The sequence below is a fragment of the Taurulus bubalis genome (assembly GCF_910589615.1).
Source record: "Taurulus bubalis genome assembly, chromosome: 8".
Lineage (NCBI taxonomy): Eukaryota > Metazoa > Chordata > Actinopteri > Perciformes > Cottidae > Taurulus > Taurulus bubalis.
The window spans coordinates 21561584-21580442 of NC_136596.1; the positions used below are offsets into that span (position 1 = coordinate 21561584).

The 18859-nt window shown below is 41.0% G+C and overlaps 1 protein-coding gene across 1 annotated transcript in view; it reads left to right on the plus strand.

Moving 5' to 3' along the window:
* Nucleotides 1-18859, plus strand: part of col27a1b (collagen, type XXVII, alpha 1b) — a gene marked incomplete at both ends in the record, with an annotated part of 61637 nt that extends 42778 nt beyond the window's left edge. Inside the window, 33 exons of the mRNA XM_079222947.1 lie at nucleotides 1951-2004; nucleotides 2458-2502; nucleotides 3301-3345; nucleotides 3527-3580; nucleotides 4524-4577; nucleotides 4671-4724; nucleotides 5009-5062; nucleotides 5290-5343; nucleotides 7208-7315; nucleotides 7416-7469; nucleotides 7710-7817; nucleotides 7911-7964; nucleotides 9936-9989; nucleotides 11011-11067; nucleotides 11155-11208; nucleotides 11315-11368; nucleotides 11484-11537; nucleotides 11647-11700; nucleotides 11817-11924; nucleotides 12039-12146; nucleotides 12888-12995; nucleotides 13085-13138; nucleotides 14892-14954; nucleotides 15119-15172; nucleotides 15274-15309; nucleotides 15803-15820; nucleotides 15977-16012; nucleotides 16739-16765; nucleotides 17229-17294; nucleotides 17426-17594; nucleotides 17699-17808; nucleotides 18344-18562; nucleotides 18713-18859. Coding sequence (XP_079079073.1) covers nucleotides 1951-2004; nucleotides 2458-2502; nucleotides 3301-3345; nucleotides 3527-3580; nucleotides 4524-4577; nucleotides 4671-4724; nucleotides 5009-5062; nucleotides 5290-5343; nucleotides 7208-7315; nucleotides 7416-7469; nucleotides 7710-7817; nucleotides 7911-7964; nucleotides 9936-9989; nucleotides 11011-11067; nucleotides 11155-11208; nucleotides 11315-11368; nucleotides 11484-11537; nucleotides 11647-11700; nucleotides 11817-11924; nucleotides 12039-12146; nucleotides 12888-12995; nucleotides 13085-13138; nucleotides 14892-14954; nucleotides 15119-15172; nucleotides 15274-15309; nucleotides 15803-15820; nucleotides 15977-16012; nucleotides 16739-16765; nucleotides 17229-17294; nucleotides 17426-17594; nucleotides 17699-17808; nucleotides 18344-18562; nucleotides 18713-18859 — 2388 coding nt within the window. The remainder of the gene's footprint in view (nucleotides 1-1950; nucleotides 2005-2457; nucleotides 2503-3300; nucleotides 3346-3526; nucleotides 3581-4523; nucleotides 4578-4670; nucleotides 4725-5008; nucleotides 5063-5289; nucleotides 5344-7207; nucleotides 7316-7415; nucleotides 7470-7709; nucleotides 7818-7910; nucleotides 7965-9935; nucleotides 9990-11010; nucleotides 11068-11154; nucleotides 11209-11314; nucleotides 11369-11483; nucleotides 11538-11646; nucleotides 11701-11816; nucleotides 11925-12038; nucleotides 12147-12887; nucleotides 12996-13084; nucleotides 13139-14891; nucleotides 14955-15118; nucleotides 15173-15273; nucleotides 15310-15802; nucleotides 15821-15976; nucleotides 16013-16738; nucleotides 16766-17228; nucleotides 17295-17425; nucleotides 17595-17698; nucleotides 17809-18343; nucleotides 18563-18712) is intronic.

The following is an 18859-nucleotide window of genomic DNA, read 5'->3' on the forward strand; positions in this document are numbered from 1 at the left end:
TCTGTTACCAACCAATATGGCACAACAACGTACACCCACCTCATGGAAGCCTGAGCAGGGATGGCCACCTTCAACAAAGAGACCATGAACGAGCACAAAGCAGGGAGATATTATATTATTATAGATAAATATTGAAATAAAATCCAGCCATCCACAGATAATTAAATCTCTTTGAGGTGCAGAGCAATAACACCGGAGCGAGGATCGCTTTGCAACCTTCTCCAAAGAATGGAGAACAGGATGATTCCAGTGTTCGCTGGCTTTTCCATAATTGAGCTTTCTACTTTGGATAAAAAATCGTCCATGATTGCACAGCAGGATCATTGGACTGAATGAATAATTGATCTAACATGAATAAGTGGTATAATTAAGGCATTTCATCCCGATTGGTTTTACATGGCTCCCCTGATATCACAAGCAGTCACAAGTGTAATATTTAATAACTATAATAGCAAAAAAATTACATCAAGGCTTTGGAAAATAACATTATTATTAACAGCAGCACGATTAAACCCCAGACTCCTCATTACATCGTCTGAAGTAATTCTCAGTCAACAAGAATGGGGAGAAACCAGTATCAACCTGTTCCTGTGCACAAAAGTTTTGTAATAGAAATTGTGATATCGCCTCCTAAAAAAAGAAGATAATACTTTTTATTCTTATTGTCTCACTTTTAAGAATAGAGAGGACTTGAGAAAAGTAGTGACAGCTATTTCAAGGAAGTGTCCAATCCTGTTACTTTACTTCTTGTTTTCATTCATATCTTGTCAAGTTGTTCAAATTTTACCTCGAGAGCGTTTCGGCACACGACAGTCGTACTTCAGCGTCGTGTCACGCTGAATCTGCCGAGTCTCCGTTCAAACTCCACGGAGTTTAATTGTGATGCACGTCTCTGATATGTAAACAAGTCATTTCCATCTTTTTTCCAGGCTCTCACTGTGCTCTTCAGGGAAGAAAGCCCTTCAAATTAGTGGACTTTTCCACCTTTTTCCATCTGAATAAATAGATTATAGAGGCAGAAATAGATGGTAAATGTGTGCTCTATAAAACATGTCCATCTTAATAAAGCATATAGTCTTTTTTTTATGTGACAATGACTTGAAATAAGACAGATTACTCCCCAAGTACCACAAAGGTATGTCTTGATTAGTGCTTATTTAAAGTTATCAACTCTTATGCCAAATATCCCTCAATATTACATTTACTGGAATCACTTTTTCAGTGAATTTAATTGTAATATCTCAAACAACAGCAATTGAAAGAAAAAAAAGGAAACGGGCAGAAGACGACACAACAAGGTCAGCTTTATTTACGTAAGGATTTTAAATACTTTTAATGATCAAACAGCTTATTAAAATTGACTCATATTCTCAACAAAGGTCTTACTAATTTATCCGTTATTAGCAAGCAGCGGTGGAAATGTCACAGTCTACACAGGTAGGAGCTGCATTCTGCTCCTGTTCTGTTTGCACCATGGTGATCTTAACGTGAACACGCAGCAAAAGACACAGCGCTCTGATGTTTTCTGACAGCGAATAGTTGGGTTCAGTTTCATAGGCGAGGATGAATCAGCCAGAGGATTTGTGACCTTTTCCCAAGGCGTCTTTACAATACTCCCAGTGTGCGGGCGGTGCCACTGTGTGTGCGATCGTGGAAAGACGGGGACAAAGTCCACGCAGTGCGGATTTGGACGGGATCGGAGCTAATTTGCAGATGCCAAGTATTTTGCAAAATAGCCACAAACTTTTGATGGTGTCTCCCCGATGTGGCCTCAACCGCATGAAACAACGAGAGCTGCCTCCCAGGCTCCACTAAATGGGGATGACAAAAATGGAGATTAAGCGTCCTAATCCATTGATTTAATGTGTAAAACCACATCTGCCTCAGGTCTGTTAAAGGCCACATTTTACCGAGCTGTTCATCAATGACAAATTCAATTTCTCTCTGTAGGGTCCGAGGGGTCCTGATGGCCCGGTGGGGGAGAAAGGGTCCGCTGGAGGACAGGTGAGCACACGGTCAGAAAGCCAAAGTTGTCAACGGTTGATTAAACATTTTCAGAGTCTCAGATTTCCTTCCAGTTTCTGGCTCTTTATTGATAATGTTGTTTGCCAACACTGCCTTAGGGAAATGTCTGGCCTTCAACTCTCTAATTGCGCCACATCAAATCTATCCCACGGCGGGCTAGGATAAACAAAATGGGCCTTTTTTTCTGTAACAGAAAGGGGAGAAAAAAAACCTTTTACAAGCAGCTTTGTTCAGCAGACTGTAATTATTAACTATTTTTAACATCTAAAGAATCTTTAGAGGACGCTCTTTGTAAGCTGCAAATCTAACAGAACCTTAAATCAAAGAGGACTAAAATATTGATGGTGCTGGTAGTGCTTGGCAGTCGGGAACATTTTAACTCCGGGGGATTTCCGAGCGCTCGGTTTACTGAGTTGGATGTTTTCTTTGCAGGGCCCTGATGGTCCACCAGGAAAATTGGGCTTCCACGGGGACACGGTAAGAAAAATTGTGCTTGCTTCACTTTCCCCTGCATAACGGTAATAGCATCATTAGCAGTATTAGCACAATCCTCGTTATATCTGATCTTTTTGAAGTCCTCGAGAAATGAGTATCCAGGATAAACCGAGTACGGTGCTTTTGTGCTTGTGAAGAGCACGCTGACCGCCTCCTTGCCGCATGCAGTCATACAGCACGCCTAATGGAACATGTAGCGTGTGATCATGGACGATATGGCGTCTCTTCATTCATGTCTCCTTCTGGTTCCACTGCTGTTGTCTAAACCTTGCAATTATTTATTGTTGAAGGTCACAATTTGGTGCATCCTCAGATGGCTAATGGGCTCCGAGAGATATTTAATCATTGCAAACATGGTGACTCAAATGATAGAATAACTATTTTGATAATTAAGTATTGAAGTGAAAGTACAAATTATACATATGCATACATAACATACTGTTATATTATTATTATTATTATCAAATGTAAACTTTTATTCTAGCAACTATTATAGGTGCCAGACGAGTGTGGTAGGGTCTAAAAAGTAGTGGGGTAGAAGTATATCTTGGACAAAATGGTAATACTCAATTTAAGTATAAGTATTTGAAGTAAATGTATTTCTTTACTTCTCCATTAAAGGCAAGAGTGCCAAACATGCATGACTTGTATTATGTAAAACCTAAAGGAGGAGACAAGAAAGGGACCTAAGCCCTACTGGTGTGCTGAACATGCATACTTAACCCTCCATGAGTTTGACATGTCGAACTCATTTTTTCCCTTTGTGTCATTTCGCTGCAGGGAAGGCTTGGCGAGCCAGGGGAAGCCGGGCCAACGGGATTTCCAGTAAGTGATTAACATCCCGCTAGCGGAGGTCTCTTTTGGGTCAGTCTTGGTTTTTCGGGGAACAGTGATGGATAAGTGAAGGCTGCGTGTCACACTTTTACTCTAGTGAGTGTTGTAGCGTTTCATCATGTCTGTGAATACCAGATAGTGTCTGTATGATAAACCCCGGGACTCTTTTCAGGGCGTTCAAGGACCCTCCGGACCTCCGGGGGCCAAAGGAATAGCAGGAGAGCCAGTGAGTTCATTATGTGCTTACATACATACATTGGGTCCATATTTGAGAAATATACTATCATGACTTTTTATGCAATTTTGTTTGGGCATAATAAGACTTTTTAACAGAATCATTTATGGCATACAATACTATGACATTTAGCATAAACAACATACCATACTGTAACTTTTCTATGACTTATATGACATTAATGGCATACTATACTTTGACATTATCTCTGATGTTTTTTTTTATGGTGTGCTGCTCTGACTTATTTTAGAAAGATTTGTTTGACGTTTTTAATGGCTATGACATTTTTTACAACATTTATTTTAGGAGTTTTATATGGACTAGTATAACATTATGTTTGTCATGGCATAGTACACTCTGAATGCTTTCTGACAAGTTTTCTGGCATGATATATGGTATGGCATTATTTTCAGGATCTTTATGAAATACTTTATGCAATCGGATTTTCTTTATTGTAATTCTATACCTTTCTTCTGTACTATTCTACACTAATTCTATAAAAAGCTTCGCCTCACATTCACATTTTTCTTCAGTGCTTTCCAGAAACCCATATCCTGCTCAGAAACAACCTAATACACTTTCTCTCCTTCTGACCAAGTGTCACAGTCACAATCAGAGAAGTAATGTGTCTGAAACTACTTGATTTACACCTTCCTTTCCTGGAGCGGCAGCTCTATTGTAGCCTGATTGTGTCGCCGTAGCAGCAGACCTGCTTCCATCACTTACAGGAGCTTTGGCTCAGTGTTTTGAAGGCTGTTAGCCGCGCAGATGAACTTATCTCTCCAAATAAGCACTTTCTTCTTGGTTCTGATTCCTTTTCACATTTTTCTTCCTTCACTGTCACTTCCAGCTGCATTGGATTAGATTAGAAGAAGAAGAAAGATTAGAAAGTACTCTTGACCTTTTTATCGGTGCCTCTGCTTTGTCGCCGCAGGGACCAGCGGGGCCACCAGGAACGATCGGGCCTCTGGGGGCGATGGGGCCTTGGGTGAGCTCGATCGCACAGCTGGTGGAAGAAAGCCACTGACTTTTTTTTTCGGATGACAGCGAACACTAAAGGCTGTCACTTTTTTTTTGACAGGGGCCGCTGGGGAGGGCTGGAGAGAGAGGACTGCCTGGTGAACTGGGGGAGAAGGTGAAGACGAGGGAGGAGCACCTCCTGCTCTATAAATTATATCATTAGTAATAATCCAGAAAGCGAGACGAGGCTCTCTGAGAGTAAAAACAAGAATGCACATGCGTTTGATTTTGGACAGAAGTTATTATTAGGCTTATTGGTTCCTCGGAGAGGTTTGTGAAAATAGGTATTCTACTTGTATGTCTGAAAAAAGAAATCAACCGTGGTGGAAGCAAAGGTTGACCACCAAGAGGTACAAAACATCACCAATGTCATAACCATCGTGCTTCTTCTGCTGACAGGGGGACATCGGTCTACCTGGCAACACCGGAGAGCAGGGTTTGATTGGCCAAAGAGTAAGGAACCCGCCTTTTCTTTTCTGTACAGTTATAATGAGTTGAAGTGTATTGATTTTGTTTTGTTGTTGCGACAAAGAGGAAACAAAGTGGTACATTTGTTTAAAAAATGTACTCTATTCCAGTGTTGCCAATGTTTGACCATCTGTTTCTGCTTCCTGTGATCACTCGTAACACATAAAAAATATATTGCAACTGTAATATTTCTTTATGACTTTGTCTGTCAGGGTGAGCCAGGCATTGATGGGGAGGCTGGACTAAGTGGACCTGATGGAGCCAAGGCAAGTTCAAAAATAAAAGACAAGCTGTGACATATCGTTTGATGTATTCATCCCTTTAAGAAGCCAAGTGCTTTTTACTGTTTAGGCCGACGGTAAAGAAAAAAAAAAAACTAGCTTCAAGACTTCGGCCGGTTATCAAATTTCTGTCAATAACGTCAACACAGATTAATACTTTCCTGATTCTTATGGCTGTGAACCCAGGGAACTCTCCAGTTTACCGTCGCAGCTCATTGCAATTAGGGCGAGTCAACTATTGTGTGCAAGATATTGGCTTTTGTACAGTTGGAGATGCATTGTGTTGAGGCTTAGTGAAAACAGATAGCGGGGCTATTTTAGGAGCTTTTAAAGTCTGGCAAGTATTGTGACAGGGGAGAAAATATATTAAAGATGGAAAGTACAAAAAGCCTGCCTCTTCATCAGAGCCACGCTGCTGGAAGTATAGCTGACAGACTCACAAACAATGTTTGGCTTGGAGAAGGTGGTGAAATGTGAGCACAGAGGACACGGAGGATTAGAATAGACTCAACCTGAGTGTCTGCGCCGCTCTGTGCTGTGCAGGACGTTTTCTGTTAGTCAGGAGGGGAAACTACTTTGAGGGGTTTTTGGCCACAGTGCAGCTTCTGGATGGAAAACGGCAGCCCGAGAGGAATTTGCATGCAGCTTGTGCTGTTAGCTGTTAACTGGGAAATTAAAATCAGTGTGTTGTCATGGCCCATTGTCTTATTACTTGGGGGAATTTCAAACAGAAAATCAGCGAATAATTTGAGGATTCAGACATTATTTTGCCTCCCTCCAGCTGGCTGTAACAAATTCGATAACAACTTCTTGAGGGAGTCCCACCATAGAGAAAAAGCCTGTTGTATTGCATATCTGCTATGTCAGTTGCTTCAGAGATAATTAATACATCTTCTTTTGTCTGGCTAGAGAGAGAGAGAGAGACTCAGTTTCTGTATAGAATTATCAATCTTTTGCTCAATTCTCTGTCCAGTCTTGTTTTTTGTTTGTTGTTGTTGCTGTTATCACATACAGGGTCTTACGGTCATGGAAAACCTAGAAAAGTCGTGGAATTTTAAAATGGTTATTTCCAGGAAAAGTCCTTGAAAAAATTAAAATCCCAAAAGTTTTGGAAAAGTCATGGACATTTGTTATATTCATATGTTCATGACGTTCATCTATGCTGAGTTTGAAATAATTAATATGCTTTTAAAAGAAAGACCCTCAAAATATAAGCAGGCATACATGCAGGCATCTATATAAATGTTTATTCTTTTTTTAATCAAACTATTGTCTCTCATTCATTTGTGTCATTTAAGGTTTACTGTATGCTTTGTAATTCTCATTGTTAGGCACTCAGGCCTTGCCCTATATTTCCAGTCAGATGGACAGCTGTCTGCAAAACTGCTTCTCCACGAAAAGGGTTGATTGGTTGTGAACAATGTTCATAGTGAAGTTGCAACAAAACTAAAGTCCTCACAACAAGTTCTGATGATGTGGCATCAAATATACAGCACCTTGCACATCTTGTCAAATTCTTGAAAATATTTCAAAATTACAGCAGTTGTGTCTCACTAATAATAAATCAGTCATGTTACTACTGCATCTGCCAAAATGTCTCTGTACGAACCACAGCTAGTTCAGGATGCTGCATCGAGAGTTTTATGTAGAGCTCAGGTCAGTTGGTAAAGTGGAATAACATGAAAACCTGTAAGCATACACAAAGCTTTCACTGATTCTATTTCAGATATTTACTGGATATAAATATTTTTTTCCAGTCTAAACAGGCTACAATCCGGGTGAGGGTAACTCAATTGTGTGTGTTGACTGAACTGTACCACCTTATTCAATGGACTGCGACTCTTCTCAGGGTGACAAGGGGGATGCTGGCCAAGAAGGCACTGAAGGAGACAGGGGTGAAATCGGTCTGCAAGGAAAGGAAGGACCCTCTGGGCCTCGCGGATTGGTCGGTGTCAGGGTGAGTGTCTCAGCAGCCGACCGCAAATTCCCTTCATTTCCCATGAAGAGGCAGCTCTTTTTGTCCTCTTACAACCGTGTTTGATTTCTTCTTCTGCCAGGGTCAGGAAGGTAAACCTGGCAATATTGGTGAAAGAGGAAAACCAGGAAAGGAGGTTTGTCACTTCACTTGCTTGGCGCTTAAATACAACTTTTAGTTCTTAGGGTATCTGTCAATGTGCAATCTCGTACGAGCGGTTGAATGGTTCTCCGCTGTAGTGATCAACAAACAGTAACAGCTCAGTCACCTCCATGAGCATGTCTAATAGGCTTTCAGTATTACATATTTGAACTGTCAAACATAACAAACAATAACTGTTGGGGGTAAATTTTTCTCATTGATGGCCTCTCTCCAGGGGAGCAAGGGTCAGCAAGGTCACCTGGGTGAAACCGGGCCAACCGGTGAGCAGGGAGGGATGGGGTTTGACGGACAGAAGGGAGCGAGAGGAACCATCGGGCCAGCGGTAAGGCATCCACACATAGTTTCAAGGACTTGCTTGGTTGTTGATGGATGTGGGCTAAATGAATATATATTTATACAACATATATTTCCCCAGGGTGCTCCAGGGAGAATGGGCCAACAAGGAGATCCAGGCATATCAGGTTACGAGGTAAGAACAGTGATGCAATAATGCGGGATGTTATAAACATGAGGGGCCTATTCAGCTGCAAACCTTAGAAAAGTCTTCAATCTGCTGTCTATTCATGAATGTTAAAAGAAACAGTGACAATCAGTATTATTACGCCTCTGCAATAAGATTTGATTTATTGTATTGAAGGAAAACTATGGTCACATTTAATATAAATGTCATGCCTATAATACATTATATGCACATTAATAAAACATCAGCTCGCATTCATGTGGCTTAAAAAAACTCTTAATAAAGCTTTTTAATCATGCGTGATAATGTATTACAAGGTTTATAAAGTCTTTTGAGTGGAAGACATCATTTACTAAAAGTTCAGCATTCATAATGTTTTATAACTCCATGCAAAATGAATGTTGTTAGAAAGAAAACCTCTGATTCCTGGGTTACACAGCACATTTTAGCTACCATAACTTATTATGAATGATAATACATTACGTCCACCATTTACAGTACTTTATAAACTTGATCAAAGTTGTCACTAGTTGTCATGCTTGATAATAAACATTTACAAATGCATTATAATGTCTTATGAGTTAGCTTATAATGCATTGTGGACATGCCTTTTAAATACAGCATTATATATATATGAGGATTATATAAAGCATTATATACAGCATTATATATATGATGATTATATACAGCATTATATATATATATATATATACATTTATATATATATATATATATATATATATATATATATATATATATATATATATATATATGAGGTTGTATACAGCATTACCAAAATGTCTTATCTTTTATGTTTATGCCGCTTAGTGTTTGCATGATGTAATATCGAATGGGTGACCCACACACAAAAAGCCCAAAACAAGAACGTTGCTTGTTGACCAGTACGATACCTGATGGAGATGTCATGTTGAAACCTCTTAGTTGTATTCAGTAAATCTGGATGGGTCGATTTAGTGTGTGTGGGATTTTTTTCTTTATATTATTTCTGCATCTTTCGCTAAGAAATTCAAATCACTTCTTTTCTCTCACAATCCAAAAGCTTGGATGGATTTTTTGGAAAGTTGTTTCATCTCAGTAAATATTTCAAACATTATTGAATGATAAAATTGACCTGCGACGACGATACAGTGCCTGTGTTGTTCTGGTGTTGATCAATTACAGGCGGAATCATATTTGCCGGTTTTTCGTTCTTCGACACACACAAATCACTCTTCTCTCTTCAACCAATGACTTCACTTTGATTTCTCATGATTCTATATAAACTAGGATGATAAAAAGACATCGTGGATACAGGTAAAAACACTACGATTTTATTAATCTTTTGTCTTAAAGTTGGCCACTAGGGGGCAGAAAGTAGACACCAAAACAACATTCGTTGTGTGCTTTGGAGGCCACACAAGGACAAGTAAAATAATTGAAATAGCAAAAAAGTTGATTTCTAGCAAGCGGTGTCTGCATGCAGCTAGCTAAATGTACCTCTCCTCTAACTAACCACACCAGCAAAGAAGGCATTTTATTTATTTATTTTTCAGTTCAGGGGCGATGGAGAAGTTTTTCATTTACAGTGGATTTTTAATTAAAGGTATTTTTTTACTTGCAAAAGAGATACACCATTTACAAAAAAGGAAATTGCAATATAACTGGTTCATTATCTGTGTGCCCACATAGCATATTCTGGATAAGATTGGTGATGAGAAATCGATCATGGCAGAGTTGAAACCCCAGTATAATCAAATTGTTGACACATAACGATGATGTGACTGATGGATCCTCAAATTGCCTTCTCCATGGCAACAAAAGATTAAGTGTTGATTGATGACATTGGCGCGTTATCAGTTTACAGAAGTTTTCTTCCCGTCGACTCTGTGTTTTTCTACATTACGAGCATACTATTTAACGCAGTACATTGGGAGTGAAGGCTGGGAGTTGACGGTCACGACCTTCTTTTTCTTGTCGTAGGGTCACATGGGACCGCAGGGCCCCCTCGGACCTCCTGGGCCAAAAGGTGAAAAGGTACACAACCACATATACTAACAGCCGTCTGCACTTTGACTGTGTCTAATGATCTCTGCAGGCCTGTAATGGTTGCATCACTTCACAATGTATAACCGCCATGCAGCTGGTTGTCTTTTAGTGGTCAGTTTTTTTTTATGCATTGGTTGTTCCCCTAATTAGTGCTTTCTCTGTCTGTCTCGTCCTTGCAATATTCTTAAAGTCATCCCTACTTTGATCAATGATTTGAACTAGGACACACCCAATTAACTCAGTGCTGTCAAACGTATATAATTAGCCAAGCACCTGGTCTGCTCATGCTTTTAGGGATATTAGCACCATAATTTGTGTTTATTTGACAGGAGCAGCACAAAATGGAACACACATACAGTTTAGTTGGATGCTAATTTGCATTTTTTTCTTCTTTTTTTTGAAGTCCCTGGGCAGGAGCCATCTGGATGTGGATATTTGTTACTTTCTCTATGCCAATAGCCACACAATAATGGCCATGCTTGCTTTCTAATTAAATCAGTATCAAGCCATCAGGGTGGTCGTTGCAAAATGTATGATTGTCAACTGAGTGAGAGACTTCATGCAAGACACGCTGCAGATAAAACACACATCTGTATTGTTTATCAAAAGCACTTAATTCCTTTCATCCCCTGTAAGTGTCAGCTGTGCTTGGCCCCTGGCCATCACTAATTATTCTCCTACTTTTAGATGCCGGAGGGCTCTACGTTTGTTTATTTCACATGACGCATGCACCACACGTGGCTATTAAAATCATGCACACGTCCGTGGTTATTGTTTAATGAATCCTGTGAAAACCCTGAAACAGACACTGGCCCTGTTTCTGTGAAAATGGGATCATTGTGGGTAATACCGCATGTAGTGATTTTCCATTCATATAAAGAGAACGGGGCAATGCGTTTCCATTGTTACTCTTTCAAACGAAACATGCATTGATTTTGCACAAATCACTGGGTTTTAGGGACATTCCATTGATCGTGGTTGCGTGTCTGTGCCTATATTGCTTGTTTAGGGGGAGCAGGGAGACGACAGCAAAGTAGAAGGTCCGGCAGGTCCCCAAGGTGACAGAGTGAGTTTCTCATATCTTCCTGTTTGTCCTGTGTCACTTGTGAGTGGTGGTCTGGACTGTCTCATTAATTTGTTTCCATGAACCCAGGGTCCTCCGGGAAACAGAGGAGAGCGAGGAGAGCCAGGCGATCACGGACACATTGTAAGTGACATAATAAAAAAAACGGACATGTTGTCACTTCATGTGACGTGTCAATTACATTCAAGGGATTTCTGTACATTGACATACTGAACATGATGTATTTCAGGGTCAAATCGGCGTTGATGGAAAGAGAGGTGAAGCTGGTGCCTCAGGGCTTCCTGTAAGTATTTTATTCATTTCTCTTCAAATGTAAAAAAAAAGAAAATGTGTAGCCATTGGGCCATTGTCCAAACACAATCAGTGGAATTCAAATCAAACATCATCGGTCATTTTAGGGACACCTTGGGCCAAAGGGACAACCAGGATGGAAAGGATCCAAAGGTGACCAAGTAAGGACATAACATATAGTGGCATGGTTTTGTTGTTTAAAAAAACACTCAATTACTTAATGACTGTATTTACTGCCATGCAACCATGTAAGAACTCTTAATACTCCAGGGTCAGAAAGGAAAATCAGGGGCGAGAGGTGCATCTGGGACCAAAGGACAACCAGTGAGTTGGATCCATTTCTCACAATATAATCAGACGTAACTCACAGTGGAGCTACATGTTGCTATTTACAACCAATGCAAGCTTTGACGTGAGCCTTTTCCGATTGTCGTTCTAAGGGTCCAGAGGGTCCTCTTGGCCCGCGGGGAGTCGTGGGCAGGGAGGGACTCGAGGGCCTGTCTGGCATGGACGGACCGCCTGGTAAAGATGCAACTAAAGGAGTCACGGTGAGGACACCGGCAGCGCTTCCCCTTTCCAATGGATGAAAAGAAAACCAGCTCTTGATATTGTTCACCAAACAATACATGATTTTCTTGAATCCTTGACTATTCTGTGTTCAGGGGGAGCAAGGAGAAGATGGAGAAGTGGGCTTACCGGGCAAACCTGGGCAGCAGGGCACAACTGGTGAGACGGGGCTTCCTGGAAGTCAAGGCTCCTATGGACCAAAGGTGGGAGTGAAGGGTGGAGCTTGAGCTTATTCACAAATAACTTAATTTGATGTAAAACTTTGTGTATAGATCACAATGCAGCCAATTTGTATTGCCCATGTGAAGTGGAACTCTGCTGTACTCTGCCAGCGTTGCCTTCCTTGGCGCCACAGTGCTGTCTTTATGTTTGGAGTGTTTTCTAACGACCAATGCCACCATAAATCTATAGACCTTATTTTCACAGCAATAATTGCAGAAAATAAGTGTTGCAAATATTAATGAGTGGGCATAGTCTTAGTTTTCATGGCCTTGCCAAGGTAACATTAAAGTTACATAAGCATAACAGAGAGAAACACGGAGAGACTTTACTCGTTAGCATTTGGCATTTTTCCCCCTCGCTGCACATTGTGAGGGAATGAAGTTGCATTATGATGTGTTCATGTGTTGGTGATCAACGTGCGGACATGTATTGGATTTGGACAGTTGTTTATGAGATGAAATGTAGTTTGTTTATACTGCATCTTGTAATCATAATTTCTAAACTGACTTTAAGAGGCAGCCCTCTTGAGATAAGAGGCTCCGTTCATCCTTCTTGGTTTGCTACCCTACTTGATGCAATAATAAGTGGTGGGAAGCCAGTGAGGGAGCATGAGCAGGTTGCTGCCCTAGCGGGTTATACTGGGTGTTCTGGTGTCTGTTTAGAGGTCACTTGGTGGGAGGATGTCCATGTGTTTATGAGTGTTTGTGTCTGTTATACTCCAGGGTGAGAGGGGTCTTTCGGGCCAAACTGGTGCTTCAGGAAAAAAAGGCTCCGTTGGCGGGATGGGATACCCAGGAAAACAAGGAGAGCAGGGACCTGAAGGGCAACCCGTGAGCACTGAATTGTGAAATTTCTATGACAACATTTTCTCCTTGTTCAGTACTGAGGATGATCATACTTTCTCTTCTCTGTTTACCAGGGGGATGCTGGTGAACAAGGATTTCCAGGAGTGTTGGGTCTGTTTGGACCGAAGGTAGGCGCATCCATTAAGCTCCACTCGCAACCAACATTATGAACTTCAGGTCAATCAGACCTGAAGAGTTTTAGTTTTCCAGTGTGAACAAAGTTCTCGATGGCGAGCTGACTCAACTGACGCAATTTTTAGGGATAACTCGCATTTTGGTTGAAGTACTTTTGTGAAGTTTGAGCTTCTTAAAATTGTCTGGAGGTACATTACATTATCTTACAAATGTATATGAAAGCTGTTATGCATTACTGTAACATGCCCCAGGATGACATCTGCTCCGCCATGAGTCTGCTTTACTTACAGCACTGCTGCACTATAGATTATTGCCAGCTGAAGAAACGGAGCAGGCTTTCCTGGAGTCTCGCTCTTTCATTTCAACCCTCGGGGTGATCTTGGATATTTTCCTACTGTGGGAGTTGAACAGGAGTGTGAAGCAGATGAGCTTTGTGTTAGTGTTCAGTGGAGTTTATTGTAATTGTTCTAACTCAGGAGCAATGAGTGTGGATAATTAGAGCGAAGTCATCAGATAAAAGTGCAGGCTCTGAAACAAAGCACCCCAAGTCCTGGAGTGATGTCCAAATGGCTGCAATGCAACAATATTGACCATATTCTAGATTAAGTTGTTTACCCTAGTTTCTTATAAAACTTTTTCCCACATGGAATTATTAAATTAATCAAAGGTAAGATGTGTTTTATTTTATTACGGCGCAATTATGATAAAGGCCTTGTGCTGCAAACCATTTATTTTTTACATCTTTAGTAGAGTAGATTAAAACTGGTAGCACATGTATCGTTAAGCAGTGAGGTAGCTGTTTGCAGTGGGGTATGAACATATTAAATCTTTCATAATATGCAACAGAACGGTTCTGTACGAGGTTGCCAGTAGACTAATATAAGAGCATCACGCCATATAAAACATCACATTGCCACAGTTTCTGAAGGGGCCTTTTGAAGAATGGGTTTAACGCTCTCAAAGAAATGGGCAACCTTGAAAGAGGTGAGGAGGGATGAGTAAAGTGGCAATCATCCTCTTGAGAGTAACATAAATGCATGCAAAATCATAATAAAGTGTAATTTGTTAAATGGCCTTGGGTAGTGTTGAAACAATTAGCCAATAAATAAGCAAGTGGATCATTGATTTTAATAATTGATTTAACACAAAGGGGAAATATTCCAATGTATGTCGTGTTGAATGCAGTATGTATACCATTGGTGCATACTACTACTAAAGTCTTAATGCTAAATCTAGAGCGTGTTTATATTCAGCACTGGAATATGCACATGAAATGGAGAACTTGATATAAGTTGCAATACATTAAAATGCATGTTGAAGGTTGTAGAGAATATTAACCTCAGTAAAACCTCAGAAAACAAACAGATCATGTGTTTAATTGGAAAAGTACTGTCTCTTTGTGAAGTTTATTTGGCAGCCAAAGTATTTTACTCACTCTTTGTACAAAATGAAAAAAATACTTTTAGATGCTGTATGCTAACTGTAAAAATACAGTACAATATGGCAATTAATATTAGTGTATATTACAGACTGATGCTATATTATAGGAACAGTAGGTAAAGACATCTCAGTTGTTTTAGCATTTAACACGACGGTTGCCATTTGCTAGCCACAGATACATTTCTCAATGTAACAAATCCTGCTCCTTCTCAATAGAAACAAAGGTCATTGAATAAATACGGGTTTAACCTTCAAACGTACCATATCTTATCTGCCATTATACACTATAAATACTTGTCTTTCTAGGGACCCGTGGGAGACGTTGGCCCAGCAGGGATACAGGGACCAAAAGGACCACGTGGTTTGTTGGTGAGATGAAGATTAATGGTAGTTTGGTAACTCTGCAGTATTTCAGCCAATGCCGGGGCTCTGAACTCTCAAAAAACTGCACACTGCCCATGAAAAATACACAGTGCTTCATCAGATAGTCCATCATATGTGTCGCCAGTCACGAACATGCCTCTGCTTTCCAGGGTATGGAGGGAGCTCTGGGCCCCGTTGGCATCATTGGCCCCAGCGGTCATCCTGTATGTACCTCATAGCTCATCCTATCTGCCAAGCTTTGTGTGACTTCTCTCTGCTGTTTGGCAGTGATGGAGTGATCCTCTGTCTCCTTTCTCTCCATCAGGGACCCAAGGGTGACAAAGGAAGTCGGGGGGAGACGGTGCGTGGTGATGTTTTGATGAATCATTTTGTCTACTGTGAGCACAGAACAGGGTACTTAGTATAGAGACGGCACACCACTCGGCCTCCTTTGCCCTCAGCACTTTTCGTTTCCTATTGCGCTCCACTGTTTGTTCTTTACACTCGCAGTGACACTTCGTTGCTGTGGAATTCCTGTCAGGGTGATAAATGTTGGCTGCATGTTCATCTTAAGCTTTTTAAGAGGTTTGTTGAGTGCCCGAACGAAGCTCACTCCCAAAACGGGCGACATTCATGTTTGAGTTTGCTGCCGGAAATTAGGATTTGCAGCTGTAGACCTAGAAAGAAGCAAGAGGGCAATTCAACAAACTGTAGATACAGTCTATTGGATTGGCACGAAGACGGCGTTACACCGTGCATGATAGAATAATATCTAGTCTGCTCTTAAGCTCTTTCTATTATTGTGGGATCGTCCACTTGTGAATATTGATTCCTCTTTCTTTTGTTTCTTCCAGGGGTTGCAAGGACCAAGGGTGAGTAATTATTCACGCCTGTAGCTAAATCAGTAGTCTTTGCACAGGCCGGTGGTCTGCTCAGTGCTAGATTAAATCAATCAACTACTTCATCATCTTCCATAAAGGCCAGGTTCTAAATATTTTGACGGCTACTGTGATGTTGCAATTTTTCAGGGATTCCGTGGCCCTCGTGGACCTCCTGGACCACCAGTAAGTTTTAGATTTTGTGTTAATGTCAAAATCCTCCGATGTAATTCAGTCTAGACTTGAGTGTCTTAACACAAGAGGAGAAAGAGAAGCTTGGTTAAAATGGGTTCCTCGGTAAACTTTTGTAAAATCAAGATTAAGGAGAGCACATTTCAGATGTTTAAACGAGACTGGAACCCACTGATTTGCAGTATTTTAGACTGCACAGAGCAGACTAGTGTCATGATATTAAAAATGTACTAATCCAAAAACAAAGTATTTTTTCAAAATTCAGATCCCAATGCAATTCAAAGTTGCATTGAGAATGCGTACTCGGCTGTGGGTGCAGCATCCAGTCCGCTGGAAAATCCTTTGAAGAGGAAAATCTAATTTGTGCATGAACCCCCGAGTCAAACTGTGAGCTTATGATGGCTGTTAGTTGGAGAATAATCATTGACTGGTTACAGACCTATTTTTTATCCACTATGATCTGATTCAAACAGATGTTAGCCAGCGGCTCCCCTCATCTGCATTTGACATGCTTTATTTCCTGTCTGTTCACGCCTCATTTCCTGTGCAAATCTGCATATTCGATCAGAATCCACCACCAACAGTGAAGAATAAGCTATATAGGATTTCTTTCAGTATACACAATACACTGAATGGCTGCTTCTAGAAAAGTGCAAACAAGATAAATAACAAATGCATCCCACCATACATACACTACAGACATTTCTCTTTGGTTTTCAGGGTCTTCCCAGTTCCTCACTCTCACTTGTAAGTATACTTCTCTTTAATGTTTAAGTCTAAACTGAAAACTTAAAAGTAAAAAAGACTATCATGTATAGTATGTCATAAAAAGCTGTAAAGGATGTCATAGTATAGTATATCATTAAAACACATTATAATTTATTATAAAATATTTTACAAAGTAATCGTATGGTTAGCATAAGACATTATATAAAGTAATACTCTAGTGTATCTTTAAATTTCCGTTCATTAATGTCACTCATCTAAAAACTCTCGACATCTGTCTTTTAAAAATAGTCATCCATAAATGGCACAAATAGACGAGGTTTAGTATGTCATGAAAATCATTGATAAGTTGCAGTATAGTATTTCATAAAAAGTTAAAGTATAGTATGCTATTAAAATGTGACATAAGATTCATAGTACGTCCTAAAGAGTCAGTCATGACATTGTTGTGCTCCCCTCGTCGCCTTGCTGTCTTCCCTGGCAGAGGAATGAGGCTCTTGGTGTCGCCTTCCAAGTCATCATGGACTCCCATGCTGCCCTGAGGCCCGAGGTTAGTTCTGTGTGTCGCAAGAGTCCCAATGGGTATTATTCACTTGAATGAGTCTGACAATTACAGACTTCAAAAAAATACAAATAATAGAAATTACAACTCAACCACGGCCATATTTATGTCCGAAGCAGAACTATCCGAACATGGACCTGCTCATGTTGGACCAGGGCACGGAGATCTTCAAGACCTTGCAGCATCTCAGCACTCTGATCCAGAGTCTGAAGAACCCGCTGGGAACCCGGGACAACCCGGCGCGGATCTGCCGGGACCTCCAGAGCTGTGAACAGAGGATGTACGATGGTGAGGAAGACGTATGAACTGCTTGGAGATTTCTGTGCACGTATCCATCCAGTTGTTAAGTGAGGCCCACTTCCTCCTCTTCCTCTGCTGCTGCTCTTTGACAGGCACTTACTGGATCGATCCCAACCTGGGCTGTGCTGCCGACACCATCGAGGTGATGTGCAACTTCACTGCTGGTGGACAGACTTGCCTGAAACCCAACTCAGTATCCAAGGTTTGGATCTCTTCTATTTTGGCCATTCAAACAAAGTGAAACGTAAACTCACATGACTTGGACAAAGACAAGATCTCTTCAGGGAGTTTGTTACACTTTTCTTGCCCGGTAATATAAACTGTAGAAACAAGAATTCTTGGAATGAATCTTAAGGCTTCCCGTTTAGGCCCGTTGGCCAAGTCACGATCAAAGACACACTCAGTTGGCAAGTAAACATCGAGGATCTGAATGTTTTGGAGTTCTTCTTCAGCCTGAACATTTTTGCAATTAAACATCACAAGGCCGAAGATCACAAACAGACAGACTCGATGTCGGCGTACACTGTAAACGAAATAATTGGGATAGACCTGTGATCCGTATGAGACAAATTTTAATTAATCACCAACAGAAAACTAAAACTATACTTTTGTAATGGACTTTCCAACTCCAGTTATCGTTTGCATCAGGAACTTTTTCAGGAATTGTGACATTTAAAAACAAGTCTATTTGTCTAAAATAGGATTATTTGAGTCACACAAAGTCTTGCTTTGTACAGTTGGAGACGGGAGTGGGTCGTATCCAGATGAACTTCATCCACCTTTTGAGCACCGAGGCCGTGCAGCACATCACCGTCCACTGCCTCAACACCCCTGTGTGGGCAGCGGGACCCTCCCTGCAGCCGTCATCCAGGGCTCTGAGCTTCAAGGCCTGGACGGGGGAGGTGATCCAGGCCGGCGACCTCCTAGAGCCGCTCATCCCCCGGGACGACTGCTGGGTAAGCGCTGCTATTTTTATGGCACGGCTCCGTGTATATCCTTGAGGCATGTCCTTCCTCATAAAACATTTACAAAGCCAACTATTGAAAACATATATATAAAAAAAGTCAGTAGTTTGCATACACATTTAAAACATTTTGTACTTTCAGATCAAAGATGGCCGCTGGCACCAGACCCACTTCATCTTCCAGACCCAGGACCCAAACTTACTCCCCATCGTGGACGTGTACAACCTGCCGACCCGAGAACGCGCGGCGCGCTTTCACCTGGAGGTCGGACCCGTGTGCTTCTTGTAG